The 18,359-nt window shown below is 41.4% G+C and overlaps 1 protein-coding gene across 5 annotated transcripts in view; it reads left to right on the forward strand.

The window, feature by feature from the left end:
* bcorl1 (BCL6 corepressor-like 1) overlaps window positions 1–17,575 on the forward strand; it is a 35,511-nt gene extending 17,936 nt beyond the window's left edge. For 4 of the 5 annotated variants that reach the window (XM_039619997.1, XM_039620013.1, XM_039620005.1 and 1 more), the window contains exons 2-12: window positions 2,924–3,009; window positions 3,109–5,718; window positions 5,981–6,110; window positions 6,371–6,835; window positions 9,007–9,194; window positions 9,374–9,640; window positions 9,739–9,905; window positions 10,381–10,526; window positions 12,786–12,863; window positions 13,846–14,017; window positions 14,977–17,575. In XM_039619997.1, coding sequence (XP_039475931.1) covers window positions 3,004–3,009; window positions 3,109–5,718; window positions 5,981–6,110; window positions 6,371–6,835; window positions 9,007–9,194; window positions 9,374–9,640; window positions 9,739–9,905; window positions 10,381–10,526; window positions 12,786–12,863; window positions 13,846–14,017; window positions 14,977–15,322 — 4,575 coding nt within the window. In that variant the 5' untranslated portion in view covers window positions 2,924–3,003 and the 3' untranslated portion in view covers window positions 15,323–17,575. The remainder of the gene's footprint in view (window positions 1–2,923; window positions 3,010–3,108; window positions 5,719–5,980; window positions 6,111–6,370; window positions 6,836–9,006; window positions 9,195–9,373; window positions 9,641–9,738; window positions 9,906–10,380; window positions 10,527–12,785; window positions 12,864–13,845; window positions 14,018–14,976) is intronic. The other variant, XR_005614916.1, reaches the window with a different exon arrangement.
* The last annotated feature ends 784 nt before the right edge of the window (window positions 17,576–18,359 follow it).

The raw sequence follows: 18,359 nt of genomic DNA on the forward strand, positions 1-18,359 counted from the left end.
GGTGACTGCTCGCCATCTCCAGCGAGAGAGAGAGGAGGGAGCGACCCGGAGCTCTCCAGAGTTTTTTCGTGCTGATAATTATAACAGAGGTAAACGTGTTGTTTTCGGGGTGCCCTAACGCTTCAGTGGGCATGTGTTGTTATTGTGCACTTTTCAGATGTGACATTGGGAACGTGTGTCTTTTGTGCCGTGTACGTGGGCTGGGCAGCGAGCTGACCGGGTGGAAGTAGGCTACATCGGAACAATTTGGCTTCTTCGCGGCTGTTTTTCCTCAAAGGCTTTTTCTTTCTTTCTCTCTTTTCTCCCAGGCTCGACTTTGTGTTTTGTGTTGTCCACGGTGTGTGTGTGTGTGAGGCTGTCTGTGTGCGTATGTGCGGACTGCTGCATATATTTACTGGCCTACATCAGAGCGGATGAATTCAAATGTTTAGTGGCGGAGTAGACCGCGATCGCAGCACAAAGACAAAGTAGCTGTAAGCAACTGTTGTACGGTAATGTATGCAGACCGTCGCTGCACACAGCGGCATCTGCATCGCTGGATTTCCCTTTTTTCAGTCCGTGCTCGCAGATTCCAGCAGAGATTGGCTTGTCAGTCATTATGTGCATCATCTTCGTTATGTTTCACTGATTCAAGGGTGAAGCATTTCCATTCCCCCCAAAGCTTTGGCACAGATATTCTTGTTGCACAGTCCCTTTTGTAGTCGTCTCATTTACTTGCAGATGCGCTTGTCTGCGCTCACCTCTATCTACAGTAAATACTAGGGTCAGTTCCAGCGTGTGTCCCCAGTGTAAGCTGTGTATTTATATGATATGAAGTTGATTCACGCTTTAATTGTAATTCCTAATCATGTGTATGGCCATCAGTGCGTTTTAACTTGTCTTGTGCGAGTTTTCAATAGAAAAGCAGTGAGTGGGATTGTCTGGTCATTAAATCTGGCTGATGAGCATTTAAGGCTGCATGCCAGTAACTGGTCCAGTTATGCATAATCATTAACTATATGCGCACATGCAAAAACCTTTGCTCGTTTCCAGTCACTCACGGGTGTGCATGACTTAATCAACACAAAACACACACACTGATGTCGGCTCTAACAAAAGATCATTTGAGCAGTAACAGCTGATTGCCTCATGGATTACTGAATGAGCCTGCTGGGGACAGGCCCTGGGTCGCCTTAGGAAGAGCCTCTATTTGAAGTGACTGTTAAAAGCAAAAGTAAAAACTAGGGGTATCCCATTTATGTTTTTTTTTATCCCGATCTTGTAATATTGAAACTCTGCTGATTCCTGGTCTAATCTAGCATTGATATTTATTTTTTGCACATTTTCCCCTAATGCATGTGTATACCCAGGCTGCATTAAACTTAGCACATGTTATCCTACATAATTTTCGCTTTTTTTGCTAATTGCCGCTTGATGTTCTCAAGTGTAATAGATATTTTTGCTTATTAATGGAAAAACTGTGCACCATGAAGCTTCTGGCGCAGTTTTTGTGCTGATGTTAATGTCAAATAAGGAGGTTTTGAGCTCTGCAGTTACTGAGTGAGTAGAGCGTTGATGACATATTGCATATTGGAGACTCCATAGTGTAGTTGTACATGGTGGCCGAGTTGCACTTTGCAATAATACCACTTACAGTTGATTGTGAATTATCTAGGAGGGAAGAAATTTCACATTCGTTGCAGTGAAGGCATCCTATTACAGTACCACACTGAAATTAATTGAACGCTTTAGAACAACCTATTTTTTGACAAATGTTTGTAAAGGCAGTTTGGATGGCTAGGTGCTTGATTTTATTCATCTGTGGCAATGAGACTGAAAACACCTGAGAGATGTGGCTCGGTATTATTGTTCGTATTGTGTACACCTGCTGAAGGGGAAACCTCCTCTGTGTTCAACCAGGACGATTTTGTGAAGTCACAAGCATGAGCGAGAACCTCTAGTGAACATGTAGACGTAGAAATTGTTATGCCCATTTTTATTACTGAAGACAGTAATAATTATTTGAACATGATTCAACTTTCTGGCTCAAAAAACCTTTGATGGTTTCTCATAATTTTCTTTTTTGTATGATGGTAAATGGTAAATGTAAATGGCCTGTATTTATATAGCGCTTTTTCTGGTCCCTAAGGACCCCAAAGCGCTTTATATATCCAGTCATTCACCCATTCACACACTGGTGATGGTAAGCTATGTTGTAGCCACAGCCACCCTGGGGCGCACTGACAGAGGCGAGGCTGCCGGACACTGGCGCCACCGGGCCCTCTGACCACCACCAGTAGGCAACGGGTGAAGTGTCTTGCCCAAGGACACAATTCAATATCATATTTTGTATGATATTGACTCTGTGGCAGGGAGGTTGTCAGAAGGATTAAAACCATCTCCTTTAATTTCCGACATAAAAAGTTTCGGGAGTACATCAGATTTAAGGTTAACTTGCAGAAATGAGATGGAACATGAAAGAGGTGATCATTGGTGGTAGTTTCTTACGTGTCTCTGCCAAGGGTTCATTGGATCCTAATCCTTCTATGCTGCAATTAATGCATTAGATCTCATTTTACACAGTGAATGTACAATATTCTTTTAGTGAAGAGAGTTCACATTTCAGATGGATGAGCACTGGCAGCTTTCCACATTCCCTATGTGCAACAAAATAAAATCAAAGGGAATAACACAACAAATACGTGCCATCAGTTTACCACACTTCTCTCTGCTGCTCTAGGTTGTCTCCTTGTTCTCAGAAAATTGTAAAACAGCTGAACTCCGAGCATATCTCGATGAAAGGAAGTTTTCAATTACCCAAAGTTAGTTACTTATTTCTTCACGAAGGTTTAGTTGAACAGATATTTTCTGTAGCTGAAAGGAGAACGGTGCTAAAGGAATGACAGCAAGTGGTTTTATGTTTTTTCTCTTGTGTGTTTTGCAGCATATCACTGTATTTGAAGGAGAACTCTCACCTGACTGACGCAGATACCCCCTAAGGCATGTTGTGCTAAAGAAACACCTATGCAGGTAATTGTTTTTTTTTCTGCTGAAGGTATATTTCTTGATTAGCGCATCCTGTCCTCTTATCTAATTAACACGGCCTCATGAACTTTTCTTATTACTCAGGTGGATCCCACACTAATGAATGTAGGGGATGGAGGCACGGTGAGCAGAGAGATCAGTGCTCCAAATAAAGCGTCTGCTAGCATGGTGGGAAATCCCCCCCAGACGCTCCCCCCTGAGTTCAGAGGAGATGTTACTCTCAGTCAGCAAAATAAGACAACTCCAACAAAAGACTGTAAGACTGTAAAAGCCTGCCCGGACAACTACAACCACAGCCCCGAACTTTCTCCACCTCAACTGCCCAACAATGCACCAATGTCCGGCTTGGTCCTCACCAGCTCAGAAAAGAGAACAGACAAAAGAGCAGAAACCTCTAAGCTCAAAGCTGATGGTGCTGGGGCCTTCCCCACTCCTCAGTGGTCAAGTGGTGTAAAAGTTAGCCAGGAGGATTCACTCAGCCCCTGTCACAGCAATGTGACATCCAATAAGAAATCCCATCCACAAACACAATCTGTGCAAAGTGTCCCACCTGGGTTTCAGTGCTCTGCCATGTTTAAACCAGCCCAGCCTGTTGCCTTCCTTCCCACAGCAAATTTTTCCTCTCCACTTTGTAAAATGAATCTTCCACCAGCATTAGGTCAGATTGCAGCATTGAGAGAAGCCACAGCCACTCAGTTTCAGAAAGAAAGCCAGCCTCAAAGCTCAGGTGTTGCTGGGCCACCTCTCATGCGGACCTATCCCTACCCGTTGTCTGTGGCCCGGACTCCGGCTGCAGAGAAAAAGACGGGCACGTCGACCTCAAAACTCAAATCTAACCATGCATCAAGTAAGAATGCTAAATCTGTAGGAGAACATAAATCTTTAGCTTCTGTGGTAGCCTCACCAGCTATTGCCCTACCATTGCAACACCCATCATTAACTTCAGCTGCACCCACTCACTACACCTTGTCTCCGACTGCTGCCATTTGCTGTGGCTCTGCACTGGCCAACATCGCCTCACAGAGCAGAATGCTGAACCATGTAGAGAAGAGCAACAGCATAGATAAGACAACCATGGGCTCTCTGAAAACCACACCTCCTGCAACAGACGACCACACAGTCTGCTCGGTTGAATCAAGAGATGTACCTCTTGATTTGTCCGCCAAATCAAAACGCCCTAAATGCTTAAATGACCCTCCTGTTACTATAATGGAATCCCACAATAATGAGTCAAATCAGAGAGAATTTCTGAATTCAAAGAAGACTCATTCTGCAAATTACGGCTCCCCTGTGCAATACCCCATCTTACCAAACACCCACCGAAATGGATCTCATCAAAAGCAATTAAATAGGTCTCAGAATCACCAGATCCCAGAGGCCAAACCAGGCTGGGGTAAGGGATCTTCACAAGATTCAATAAAAAATATCCCTGGTACATATGTAGGAGTTGCTAGTCCAATATTGGCTTCTACTCTAAGGGGCAAAGATGGAAAAGGGACGTTTGTGGATGAATTTCAGAGTTTTGCAAAGCAGGAGTTTATATCTATAATTGACCAAGGAGAACATCTGGCCTCAGGAGGAAAGAAGCCATCCTGTCTGATGAAGGGTAACCAACACGCTCACAGTGTCAAGCATGTTAAAAACACCAGCACAACCATAACTAAGAACTGTTCCTCAAAAGGAGCCCTAACCACTGCGTTGTTAAGCTCAACCAATGCTCAAATTCCTCAGAAATGTGGGCCTGGCAAAACATCGGTACCATACTCTGCTCCCGTTGTCAGTCCGGCTTGGCAGCAGGCATCTCATCTCACATCATCACATCAAGCTTCTTCTGTTCATCGAAAAATCATACAAGGATCTCCAAAGACTAAGGGCACCGCAGTTACAGACAGTTGTAAGTTTCCAAGTGCCCATCACAGCCCGTCCAAACCTGAGGATGATAAGTGGGAGAGAATGAAGTCTCCTCTGTGTAACCTTGCGTCCATTGTAAAGCAGCAAGCTCTTGATACAACAACACTGATGGATGAAGGTAATTCCCAAGCATCGCCTGTTGCATCACGAAAAGCCGATGGTCTGAATCCACTCGCGGGAAATCAAGACATACAATCTAAGCATACCTCTACTTTTGAATACCCACCATGCTGGTCTGTGGAAAAGTGGCCTAGTGCACCATCTCAAGGGGATTTTACTCAAGCTATGAAAAGACATGACAAGGCAAATGCTGCTGAGCTTTTGGAGAATAACACTGACATGCACACCGGTCAGGGAGAGCACATGGGACTTCAGGTGAAGCAAGGCTCCTCAAAACCCGCAGGCCAGTCTCATCTCTACGGGAGCAGTGCATCAACAAATGGGAACAGGATGGAGAGTAAACTAGCCCAGGTGTTAGAGGGGGAGATATTGAGGAAAGAAAGTGGGCCGTCAGACAGTCCTCCTGGTGACAAATTGGAGGGCATGGCTGCATCTATTCTTACAGGCCAGTGTGCGGGGGGAGGCGACAAGTTTGAGAAGAAAACAAACGGAACCAAAGAGGAGTCGCCAACTAAAGCAAAAGCTGCTGCCGTCAAACAAAAGAAGACCAGTCCTAAGAAGCGAGCAAAGGAGAAATCTCCAACAGATGCATTACAGAAGGCTGCAGGAAGGAAAAAGCAAGAGACAGAAAATACTCCAACCAAAGTGTCCTCTAAAAAGAAGGTAAATTATTAATTCCTATTACTCTCATTATTTCTCTTTGGTTAAATTTTGAAGAAATATTTAAGGTAGCAATCGTCTTTTAAGAGTTTAAAGTGCGAAAAGGCTATTCAGAGCTCCCTATCATATTATTAAGTTATGACTGATGATTTCACTTTCGAGGGCTTATTGTGAGTCTCTTGCATGCTCTCTGTCACCACGAGAGGCTCATGATCAATAACCTCCAATAGAGCGTGCTCACTCTGTCCCCTGTGTATTTCTGCAGAAGAAACAATGTGCACCTGTGCTGGAGCAGAGTCTGTCAGCGGGAAAACTTTCCCCTCCAACTAAAGAGGCGATTCCAAGGGAAAAGATCAGTCCCAGCAAGGCCGAGCAGCAAACCTGCAACAAATCAGGTAGAGTCTTTGTTTCTTTCTTAATCATATAGCTTTTACATTCCTTAAAAAGTCTCCACAATATGCAAAGATGTGGATATCTGTAATAAGTTTGAGTTTATTTGGTAAAAACAAACGTAGCCTTTTGTTGTAGTATATGGTTTGATTACTCTGGGTTCACAGTTTCAGTTTTAGAGCTAAGTAACCTGCAGTCAGTGTCTCAGTCTTACTCTCGGCATAGAGTCTGGTGTGAATGTAACAATCAGATGTGATTTAATCAGTTCCAGATAGCAGTCCTCAGACTTTGGAGACTTCAGCGTCTCTCATTAGTCCCGCCGTATCCACCAAGGAGGCCGAAGCCACAGAGTGCTCCTTCCCAAGACTGAGGCGAAGACGGCGGCGAGTTGATGACGCTCGACTTGACCTCTGGGGCTTTGCGACGCCCTCCCCTCCACCCCCGCCAATGCCTCCTCCCCCAGTATCCCCTTCACCCTCTCTGACTCTGGCCCAACCTGCTCGCCGTCCGAGAGGGAGGCCTCGATCAAATCCTCTGCCGGAACGCACGCTACAGGGCAAGGGCAAAACATCTAGCGCTGAGGGCGATACGCCATCTCGTAAGAAACGTCGGCGATGTCGTAATAAGAAGTATCAGACTGGGGAATATATCACAGAGAAAGACAAGCTGGAAGATGGAGAACACCTCGAAGAATCTAACTCTTTGATAAAGGACACTGGAGTCCCAGAAGGTAGAGATCAGTTAAAAGTTATCCTGGTCAGAAGGTTAAAAAAAAAGATTCACATATTACAGTATTGAAAGAGAATGATTTGAGAATCAATGAAGTTCAACATTTGAATACAGCACCTGTTGAATATTTTTTTATGCAATCCAAAGCTCACTAAATGACCGGTAGTAATTGGAATTTAATCAATCAGTTACTCAACTGATTAACTGCTAAAAAATTATTTTCAGCTATTTAGATTATTAATTGTTTTAAGTCATTTATTATTTAAAAACATGAGTGAAAATAGTCAGAAGTGTAATTGAAAATAAAAATTATTGTTAGTTGTTTTTTAGTCCTTCAAGCACATCAAACATTAGTTAGAAACAGCCTCACAAAAAAGCCTGAATCATTCTCTTTTAATACAATTATACATTAATCCTTTTTTGGCTGCTGACCATAAAAAGCGACAAAACATTTGGCTCTGTTGGCTCGTGACGGGTATTTGTCATCTTTTCTGACGTTTCATAGACTAAGTGATTATTCATTCTTTTAAAAAAAAAATCTGATGAATGAATCGGTACTGACAATAATGTAAAGCTCTGTTCTACTCTGTGAAGTAGCCAGTATACATATACATATAAATTTAGCAACTTTTGTCCACAACAACAGAAACACTAATTTCCCGTGTATTCACTTTAATCTTTTCTGATGGTTGGTTTTAGTATGGAAGTAACAAAATGACCAATTCATGTTGCTTTGATGTTTTTCTTCCATTATAATTCAATTTTTATTTGGTCAAAATAGAGCTGAGTAAAGCTTTAAAAAGCCAGAATCCTCCAGATGTTATGGGATTTAAGGTAAATGTTAGATAAAATACACATATTAGTAAATAACTTAGTTACTCGCAGGTGACGATGCTGGTTTTCCCTGAGTTCTGAGATTGTTCATGAAAGAAATTTCTGTTTAATGAATTTAAGAATGAATGACTCAAAACTGTCACTTAGCTTGGAGACTCAAGCTGTGTCCATGCTTGTTGCGCACTGCGTTGTCGCTGACAGCTGGTCGCTAGCAGACATTCCAGTCTACGGTTGCCAAGGTAACCGTCTAACGTATTTAATACCCTGTGATAGGTAGTCACTTCAGTACTTCGGTTCAGAAAAGTTTTCTTTGGGACCTGCTCACATTGCGTCTCTGGCTGTTTTTTCGCAGTAATAAGGTGTTTTAGCTCCGCTCCTTTGAGATAACTTTCCTCTGATTGGCTGCCCCTCGAAAACTGAAGATGTAGACAGCAGGCAGGTGAGGGTGAGAATCTGTCCTCACAGCCAGAGCTGAGCACCTGGGAGGATAATGTTAATAACGATATTCCATCTCGCTGACATGATACAGTAGGACTGTGCAATTAATCTGTGGCATGTTTAGTTCAGCTCCAGGCAAGATGATGGAAAGAGAGGCTTTGGTGAGTAGGAAAACCATCAGCTGTTAGGAATCACTTTGGTTTGGTTTTTCTGAAGAAATTACACAAATAAATTATGGTTAAAAAGTTGAACTTCATCGAGCAGCTCTGTCCCACTGAGGAAAAAGTAGAAAAAAACTGTCTGAATCTTGAGATTTTGACTCACAGGTATTATTTATTTATGTATTCACCGATATCATTATTTTAAAATTTTCCTATGTTTAGTATATGTTCTATTCATTTAAATTCAGTTTTATCTATAGCACCAAATCACAACAACAGTCGCCTCAAGGTGTTTTATATTGTATTGTAAGGTAAAAACTTCACAATAATACAGAGACCAGCTTGGGGTCTCTCTGTCTATATCTATATATTTCTCTTTCAGAAGATCCACATCTCCTATCTGTTAGTGTGGAAATGACATGCATTGTGAGTGTACATGTAGAGAAAAAGCGAGAACATGGCAGATTTGAGCATAAGATTGTAAAATCAGGGTAGAGTAGCTGGCAAACAGCAGTTTTCTTGTTTCCGTGGATAAGATGGCTAAGCTTCCGGAAGTACCAGACAGTCTGATATCAGCACCTAAATTATTCCATTCTCCATGTTAGGCTTGGCAGATGGGGATGAGCACAAAGCTGCATCAGTGCAGTGTTGATAAATGAGTGGTGTGTAAAGATTAGGATTGTTGGTGTATCTCCTGTCTACCACTCAGTATAACGTCAGGTCTAATTTGCCATTACAGTTCCACAGGTGGAACATTGTCCAAGTCCCGCTGCCCCCAGTCCAGAGCCTCTTCCCAAGAGACCGTCAGTCACTCGCTCAGGATCAGTTCGCTACCAGGAGAGTGAAGAATCTCCAGAGTGCAATGATAAGCCTTCAGGGAAGAGGAAGTGCAAAAGCAAACACCTATGTGACAGTGATGAGCCGAAGGTAAGCTGCCGATGCTGCTTGTGGGAGGATAGCGCATCACAGATCATGCATAGTTGATAGAAACAAGGTACAATGGATATACAAGCTTACAGTGCCCCCCTGTGGCCTGATTGAAATCTATTTTTCTCACGTTTGTGATGGCAGCTGGAAGTTCTCTAATCAGTAAATCTGTGTTTTAGAATAAGACCAAACGCTGCAGTTTGGGCAAGAGTAGCGCCTCCCTCACCTTGGATGATGATGGAGCTGATGCAAAAGTACCAGTTAGCCCATCACCAGCTCCAAAAAGTTTGCCGTCCTCTCCATCTAAAAAGAAAAGCTCGTCAGGAAGAAGCAGCGGTCCAGATTCTCCGACCAAAAGGCCCGTTCCTCCAGAGGTTCGCCGGCTGATTGTCAATAAAAATGCAGGGGAGACCTTGCTGCAACGTGCTGCGCGCTTGGGCTATCAGGTACAACCCAACACGTTTACTGGTAACAGGAATTTTGACATCAGTGGAAAAAATGCATGATAATCTGACAGTTTATCTTTCCTTCCGGTGTTCTGCAGGACGTAGTCCAGTATTGTCTCGAAAAGGACATCCGGGAGGTCAATCGGCGTGATAATGCTGGTTACACAGCTCTCCATGAGGCGTCCTCTCGGGGCTGGACTCAGATTGTCCAGATGCTGCTGAACAATGGTGCAGATGTCAATTGTAGTGCTCAGGATGGAACACGGTGAGGCTTCATGCAGCATGACAGTGGCTTTAATCAGAGACTTTATAATAGAGAGATGTGTTACTTGAAAAATCTTGAAATGAGATTCATCCACAGAAAAGATGGTGGTGGAAGTTTTTTAAAAACCTATTTAAAGATAAGCTTTTTAAAAACTTAATTTGGGGCATATTAGTAATTTTTTAAGATGAAACTTTTTATGTCCTCATGACCATTGAAGTTAAACTATTTAGATAATGCTTCAAAATATCTGCTCAAATAAGTGCCCAGAGGTCTTTCAAGGTTTCTTCTAGCAGGACTCTTCTTGAGTTACTTGTCATATGTGTAACCTTTGTAATAAATCTAAGCATGACCCCTGGAAACAGCATGTATAACTAAAGTTAGAGGTCATTGTCCTACAGTCTTCAATATTTTCTGTGTAATGTAAAGTTGTGCAAATGCTAAAAGTCTTTTGTGTTTTGTCTGTTCTTCCCCTCAGCCCACTTCACGATGCAGTAGCAAGCGATAACTTACCAATAGTTTGGTTGCTTCTGAACCACGGTGCAGACCCAACTCTGGCAACCTACTCTGGACATACACCAGTCAAATTGGCACACAGTGCAAGCATGAAGAAATTCCTCACAGGTAGTTCACGCTTCTTATTCACCTTTACACCACTGGACAAGAGATTAACAGTTTATTCTTTGTTAAATTCATTTTTTTTTTAATCATCAACAAACATTTGGTGACACAGCAGATGCTTTCACAAAGCTATTTAGAATGAGACGGGAAAATAAATACTTGAAGTTGTAACTTTACAGTCATCCATCAAGCAGTGTGTCAACACATTAGTAAACTCTGCGCCCCTCCCACTGCATCGCTTTTGAGAATTAAACAATACAGGTTGAATGAAGCATACATGAGAATTTCAGTCAAATCTCCTTCCATCCACAAAGAGCCTGACAGTTGTTTAAATCATTGTTTTTGTTGTCTTCCAGTTGAATTTGGTTGTCAAAGTGTACTAGGAAACCGAAGCAAACTGAGCTCATCAAATATGTCTTGTGACTGTGACTGATTAGGTGTTGATTGATTGATGCTTAATCCTGTTAGGAATGTAATGAATCAAACGTTTGTCAACTGATATCACACAAAGCAGATATGACATTAGATAACAGTAAGTCCAGTGCACTTGTGAGTTGGAGAAAATGAAGATCAGCAACATGTGGGTGTGACTGTGGCTCAGGTGGTTGAGTGGGTCATCTACTTTTCTGCCTGACTTTTCCTGGTTATGTGCTGATGTATCCTTCGGCAAGATGCTGAACCCCAACACATCCAAGAGAGTATTTGTGTGTGTGAATGTTAGAAAACAATTAGGAGGCATCACTGTGTGTTTGTCATAAGAACCAGCATCCTTAGTTTTTTTTAAAAAGTAACAAGGAGAATTTAAGTAAAAAGCTGCAGCGATGAGCGGTGATGAGCTCTGACTCGTCTGTTAAATTTGGAAGGACTTTTTAATAGATTGCTGTTCTGTAAAAACAGAAGAAAAACTTTTCTGACCAAATCATTTTTTGTGCCATAAGCTTTTAATTAATTTTTATAAATAAGCATTAGGAAGGATGACATATGATTGCTGTAAGTTGCCTCCCTGGAATCAGTTAAAATCTGCTTTCCTCAGAAACTGTTCCCCATCCATAGTTACTGCTTTGTGTGGCTGCAAGAAAAATCCCAAAGCCAGCTTGTTACAAACATGACCACTTTCATGCAATGCTAAAGGTGTCTTTTCAGCACTTTGCCAGGTTAAACAATAAATAATTCACATAAGTCAATGTTTGCTTGCTGCTGAATCTGGGTAGCATATTAGTCTCACTTCGTACGTGCATCTCCAGGCAGTTTTTACACATCAACAGTGTTGAGAGAATAGAGTGCGGATATTATCCAGAGTTGCACCACACAACAGGACATGGATGATGTCAGCCACGTTCTCACTGCACTGTCTGGTTGAGGTGAAGGGTGCCAGCTCAGACGAGCGTGCACGAGGCAGGCCACATGACGCATTTTCACTCGCTGTGAATGCAGACTGTCAGACATCACCCCTGCCTACCAAGTAAACACCATTTACTGTCCGATCTCATTTATTAGGGCACTTTGATCATCATAGACACAAAATTAGTTACAATTTTGGGTTCTCACAATTATTAAAAATAATCAGGGTAAATTGTTTGCATTCTATTTCACAGTGAAGTTAGAGGTCCCCATCTTTGTTTCGTCTTTCATTTCACCAAACTTTTAATTTTGTTGCTCTCTACGAGCTCACAATTACACTCCACCAGGCTGTGGCTTGTTTAGGTTAGCTCATATCTCTTTCGTTGTGTTTTATCAAATAATTTTTTGTAGAAATCGTGTTAAAATTCAATGAAAGCCGCAGTAAAGAAGACAACTTGGTTATTTTTAATTGAGTTTTGTCTGTAAGTCTGTGAATAATGGTGTTAAATAATTGTGATCTCAGTATTGACTAAAATAACTGTGTTTATATTTGCCATAATCAAGCAGCTCTGCTGCAGTGCATGTGTGAAAGTGGCTACAGATAAACAGAGAGATGAAGGCTCAGTAGATGGTACAGAAAGACAGATATACAGCTCTGATGGCCTGTTTTCTCCTTGCACTGGTAGCTGCACAGAGCTGCACAATGGACCGTATCACATGCATAAGCTTTAACTTTGTTTTCTTTGCTGATGGTCTTAATTTAGTCCACTTTTCTTTCACCCTTATACCGTTGTACGTTTTGCTTGGTCCAGAACAAGCACTAGCATCAGCCTTCATCCACATATTTCCTCGTAGAAGTCATAACATGCAAACAGCTAGAGTCATAAAAAAATAATACCATGTGTTTTTTCTTTTCTCCAGAATATTTCACAGACCTGGAAGGCCGCAATGAACAGGATCCTAGTTTACCCTGGGATTTCTACAGCAGCTCGCTGTTTGGTGAGTAACCTTCACGCTGAACCTGTCAGTCTGCTGAATGTCAGCCCATTGATCAATCAAATACCCAGCTTTAATTTGTAAGCATGGTGGCATAAAAGTAATTGAAATTGCATTCCTGTGCTACTCCTGAGTCACAGGGAATGGAAGCCAGTTTATAGACTGGGCTCAAGCTTGACCACTGGGACGTGGAGGGGGTGTTAGCTTTGAGTATTAGCATCCGTGTTTTGTTGTAAACAGCCACAGGGAGCCAGTTATCCAGTGGAAGGAAAGCAGGATTAGAGTTGCATGGAAGAACTGAAGGAGACTAAAGACAAAGTGGTCTACAGCGTCTGAACAGTCTGAGTGACAAAAGATAATCAGGTTTAATAACTGCAGCTGTTTGTTAGCTGTTAGTTTTTTTTGTTTTTCATTGAGTAATGCCAGCTATTTCAGTCAGTTTATCACAATCTGCCAGTCAATGGCAGCATGGACCTTATAGACGTCATTGTGCACTTTATATATCCACTTTAGAGGTTTGCATTTTGTTTTTATACAGGTTTAAAGGAGACTTTTATGTTCATTTCCAGTTCAGTGTTTCTATTCATTGACTGAACATATGCAGGCTATTGGTTCATCCTGTCTGAGAAAAAAGCTGTTTTAGCTCCTCGCCCTTTAAGCCAACTGTCTTCTAACTGGAGTTTATACGTGTGTGTGTGTGTGTGTATGTATATATATATATATATATGTATGTATTTATAAGACAGCAGTAAATGATCACTAAGAGCCATTATTTTCATCAGCTTTTATATTTGAAGCTATGACTGACACCATGAAGTGTGTTTATGTGTATTTTTATATGTCACCAGGCGTATGTGTGTAACTGTTGGTGCGAATATACTGCCCACTAGAGGGCATGCAGACCTCGTTCATTAGTACAGTAACCGACGCAGCCAGCTTGTCCGCTCTTCCTCCCTTTCTCACCTCAGTGAACTTCCCTTCACAGAGACTGACCAGGAGCCGTGCTGGGACTTCCTGCTGTCTGAGCAGAACCAGGAGTTGGAGGAGAATGTAACGGGGAAGACCGAACGAGAGTCGGACAAAGATTGTCTTATGTTCGAGTTCTCCTCAGAGCCTCTGCTACCCTGCTATCACGTGCAGGTGTCATTAACACAGGGGTAAGTTCATAACAATGAGAGATTACTGGCGAAGAACCGCACGGTAATAAATCAGATTGTTTTTTGGTAATATAATATCAGGCCTTCCTGTTGCCACTCATAGGTCAAATGTCATCTAAATTTGATCACCGCTGCGCAATGTGCCTAAGAATTTAGGTCAGATAGTCTGTGATGATAGTAGATACTGATGGTTAAGACTTATAGATAAACAGCAGTTGCTTCAGCTTCTGGTACATAAACATTTTTTGGAAATGTACTAAAGATATCTGCATGATGTTCCCAACCAACGTTTTTACGGATATGGGTTGTTGTTTATTGTTCCTGAGTGTAAAGGGGAACAAGTGCAGGATGATGAAGAATATTTCAGATTTTTTTTAGCTACAAAACCACAATATTTAAACTTGAATTTCATTAGTCAGGTACTTTAATTACTATGAGATGATGATGCTAGTATGGGGAGTTATCTGCAAAGAAAACATTAATAGATCAGGTCATTGCCTCAGCATGTGTTACCTCTGCCAAATAGGTTATGCGTTTAGTTTGGTTTGTTGCATTTTTGTAGGATTACTCAGAAATTTGAGGGATTTACATGGGGCATTTACCAGAGTTGGGGCTTGGCCCAGCTTAGTAGTGATTTAGTTTGGAAGCTGATCTGGATCCAGGACTTTTTGGAAGGATTCTTAATCAGTGTGCGAGCGGGCAAAATTGGGCATTTCACATCATTTTGGGGCAACCATATTTTTTCAGGTTATGCAACTGCTTTGTGACACTTGAAACGATACGATACTAAATAAATGTCTCTGTGGTGCATTAATATATTGCTGCTTTTGTTGTCTGTCTGGACAAAAAACTTAACTATAGTTTCATGTTTGTTCATTTGACGATGCTTACACCTAAACTGCCAGCTCTCATGTTGTGCATGCCACCTTCAGCTGATGTCTGATGTTTTGCTTTTGCAGCTTTTGCAACTGGTTCCTGCTGACGGATGTCCTGAAGCGCCTGAAGATGTCTGCGCGGATTTTCCGAGCGCGGTATCCGCACTTGGAGGTGGTGAGTTTGTCGCACGCTGAGCTCTGGAGGCAGGTATCGGTCAGCCAGGTGAGCTCCGCTTTGGCTTCTCCCTACAAAAGCAAAACTAAGGAGGAAGAGAAAGAAGAGGAGGACGAAGACGGACTTGTGGATCTGGTGCGTTGTGTACCGGAGCTCCAGAGACTACTGGGTTCCTCGATTCACATCCTACAAGAGGACGAGGAGGAGGAACAGGAAGAGGCAGTGACAAACACAGGGAAGGCTCACAGCCGATAGCCTCTCTTGAGCTGCGCCCCAGCACCACGCAAACTGTCATTTTGTCAGCCTTCCCTCCAGGCAGCAGCTCAGTGGAAACCTCTCCGTCCGTTGTAACGAGGGTCAAAGATTTTATCTCCAGCTACAGTAACGACTGACACTCCACCGATGACCTCTGACCTTGGGCAGAAGTCATCTGAAGGACCTGCACACAGGAGTTGTCGATGCTGGATAGCAGCTTTCAGGTTCCTATCTATAGGTATATTTGAATACATGAGAACTATTGAGTAAACCTTTTTATTAATTATGTATGTACATGGTAGTGTATATGTATATCTTGCCATCAGGGTAAACACATTTGATTCTATAAATGTATTCTTGTGGCAAGGGATGGATAATGTTTAGGACTTTTTTGTTTTAGTTTGTTCCTGAGGGAAAGCGATATTTTTCGACGGGAGATAATCCAAGGCTTTTATCTTGGTGAACTCTTGCGTACAGCTAAGACGCTTAAGTCAGGGAGGCCATTGGCCCAGATGGTTTCTCTGTCAACCTGAGAGATCTGGAGACCTGCAGAGAAGAGATCGTGGCACATAACATTCAGACCTAATCACCCGCTCAGAGCCTCCTTTCCATTTTTCACTTCCGGTGTCCTCGAGATCATTTCTGAATGGACCTGATAATTTAAAGTGTTGATTTTTTTTTCCTGTGCATTTCACATAGTGAGGCAGGCCCGCGGAAGCTGTTCCGGTCCCTGGTTGCAGTATCAAATAAGGCTGTTTCGGACATTGAGGCGGAGAGTTTGTTTACAGAACTGGACAGACAGTAGTCTTCTCTACTCGTCCTAATACAGAATCCTGTGGATCTCTCTCAGAGGAAACTTTCTACCATCTCTGGAGTCCAGAGGAGCCACGACTGTCCCCCAACTTCCCAATATGGTGTTTCCAGCTCCCAGAGTGCTTTGTGTTGCAGTGTTTTATTTACACTGTTTGTTGTGCTTAATTTAATAGTCATTAATATATTTGACCTCTTGTGTATCTGACAACCCTATCTATGAAAAATGCTTTCTATGGTTGGTGCTTCATTCTGAAATGTACTTATTATTAGGATCCCTTTATTCTGAGATTTCCCTCCTTCATTCAAAAACAGTATTTCAAAAAAAGGAGAAAAAAAGAAAAAAAAAAGCAAAAGTACAGTTTTATTGTACTGGTGCTACGCTAGATTTTGTGTTGACAATCAATGAAGTTTTGGTTTGAAGTCACAAACTAACAAAAGATATTTAAGATGAAGAGACTTAAGGTGTAAAGAAGAGTATAGTTTAGTTAAAGAACATGGGATACAACAAGTGTGCGATCTTCAGAGAGCCTTTTATTTGATTCCTTTATAAGAAATAAACAAGAATAAAGCATGATTATGAATCATAATTTAATCTCTTTTATGTCAAATTTATGTATAAAGTCCAATTTTGACATATATTTCCTGGTGCGACTAATAATAATGATAATAATAACAATATTAATAAGAAGAATTTTGAGTCAAGAAAGACTTCTCAGTGGGGCTTCAACTGTTTTACAGTTGAGTTTAGCTCAGTAATAAGCTTTTCCTCCCTTTGTTCAGTAAACAATAAAGCCCTGCCTGCCCTGGTAGTATCTTAATATAGCATTTTTATTTATTTATTGTACCTAAGAATTTCCTGTAGCTGAATTGTTGTATTACTTGTCTCCTTTTAAGTTGTTAAAAAGTCATTTGTGTGCTCAAAATCATGAAGAAGTTTACAGTTTAATGACAGCTGAGCACACAGTGTGTTTCAAAGCTGTAAACCACTCAGCTGGCCTCGGCTCGAGTTTGTTCTGGTAACTTCTGTTTACAAGTGTCAGTGTGGGAAGGGATAAGTGACTGCATGCTTTCTAGCAGGCTACTCTTCTACCCATCTAGTGATGGTTGTTCCCATCATTGTGGGCTGCAGTGATCATGATGTTTTTTCTGGCTATTAGCAGGTTTTTGTAGCAACAACAACTAAAAAATGCTCATAAAAATAAATAACTGACAACAAAGAATTGAATTAGGTGGAAAGAATAAACTATTGACTAAAAAGGTGTAGGTACACCTATTCTGCTTATACAGTATATGCTATATGGCAACCGATTTATAGCTATATTTCACCAAAAATAAAAACAACACAGTAAAGAATATGGAAAAATGTGTAAAAACTGTTTGGTTTTTACACAGTGGTTGATGTAAACTTCCAGGGGGGATAAAAATCTTTTTAAAACTAAATCTAACTGGATAACTGATCAGAATAAGTTCCCAGGGTTGTTTTGATCTACTTGTAGAAAGACTTTGTCACCCTGTTGGTGATCTGTTGCTGTAATAGTACTCCTGGTCTGTAACAGAGCTGCAGGTTTAGTCATTTGATGCTGATAAACAAATGTCAGCAAGTCTGTCAGCACTAAAGCTGAAAAGAGCAGTCTACTGTCTTTTAAAGCTGTTCCCAGTAATACATTTAAATGTAAGATTTAGATAGACTAGCACTTTATGATTTGTGTGCATATGTTGTGTTTTTTTCTTTGTTTTTGTTTTTTAATCATAGGGCTTAGATGCAGTTGTGGTCATACAGTCATCATGGGCATGAATATCGTGGGACTTTGAGCTTTTAAAGATTTCTTTTAAATGTTCTTTTATCAAGGTGGAATGATTATGCAGCATTCATCTTTAAGGAAAATAAGAATTGGGTGCACAAGTTTGAATTTATTTGGGCTTTTCTCACATCAACAGAGGTTCAAATGTTACGTAAACCCGTTTAAATGTTTTAATTATAGTAGAAACTTCAGCACCACTGTCTTTTAATTTGACAAGGCCAAAATCTAAAGTTGATAATGATTGATCATGATAGACTACAACTGGTAGTTTCTCTTTGACAGCATAAAAAGAATTAGTTTGACTTGTTGAATTGACCAATGCTCAGAACGATGTGTAAGTCCGAGGGACTCGGTGAAGCTCTGAGAGGTTTTTGAATTAGGAATTAATTGGTTGATTGATTAATTTTCTTGGAGAATTGAAG

The sequence above is a fragment of the Oreochromis aureus genome, linkage group 2, assembly GCF_013358895.1.
Source record: "Oreochromis aureus strain Israel breed Guangdong linkage group 2, ZZ_aureus, whole genome shotgun sequence".
Lineage (NCBI taxonomy): Eukaryota > Metazoa > Chordata > Actinopteri > Cichliformes > Cichlidae > Oreochromis > Oreochromis aureus.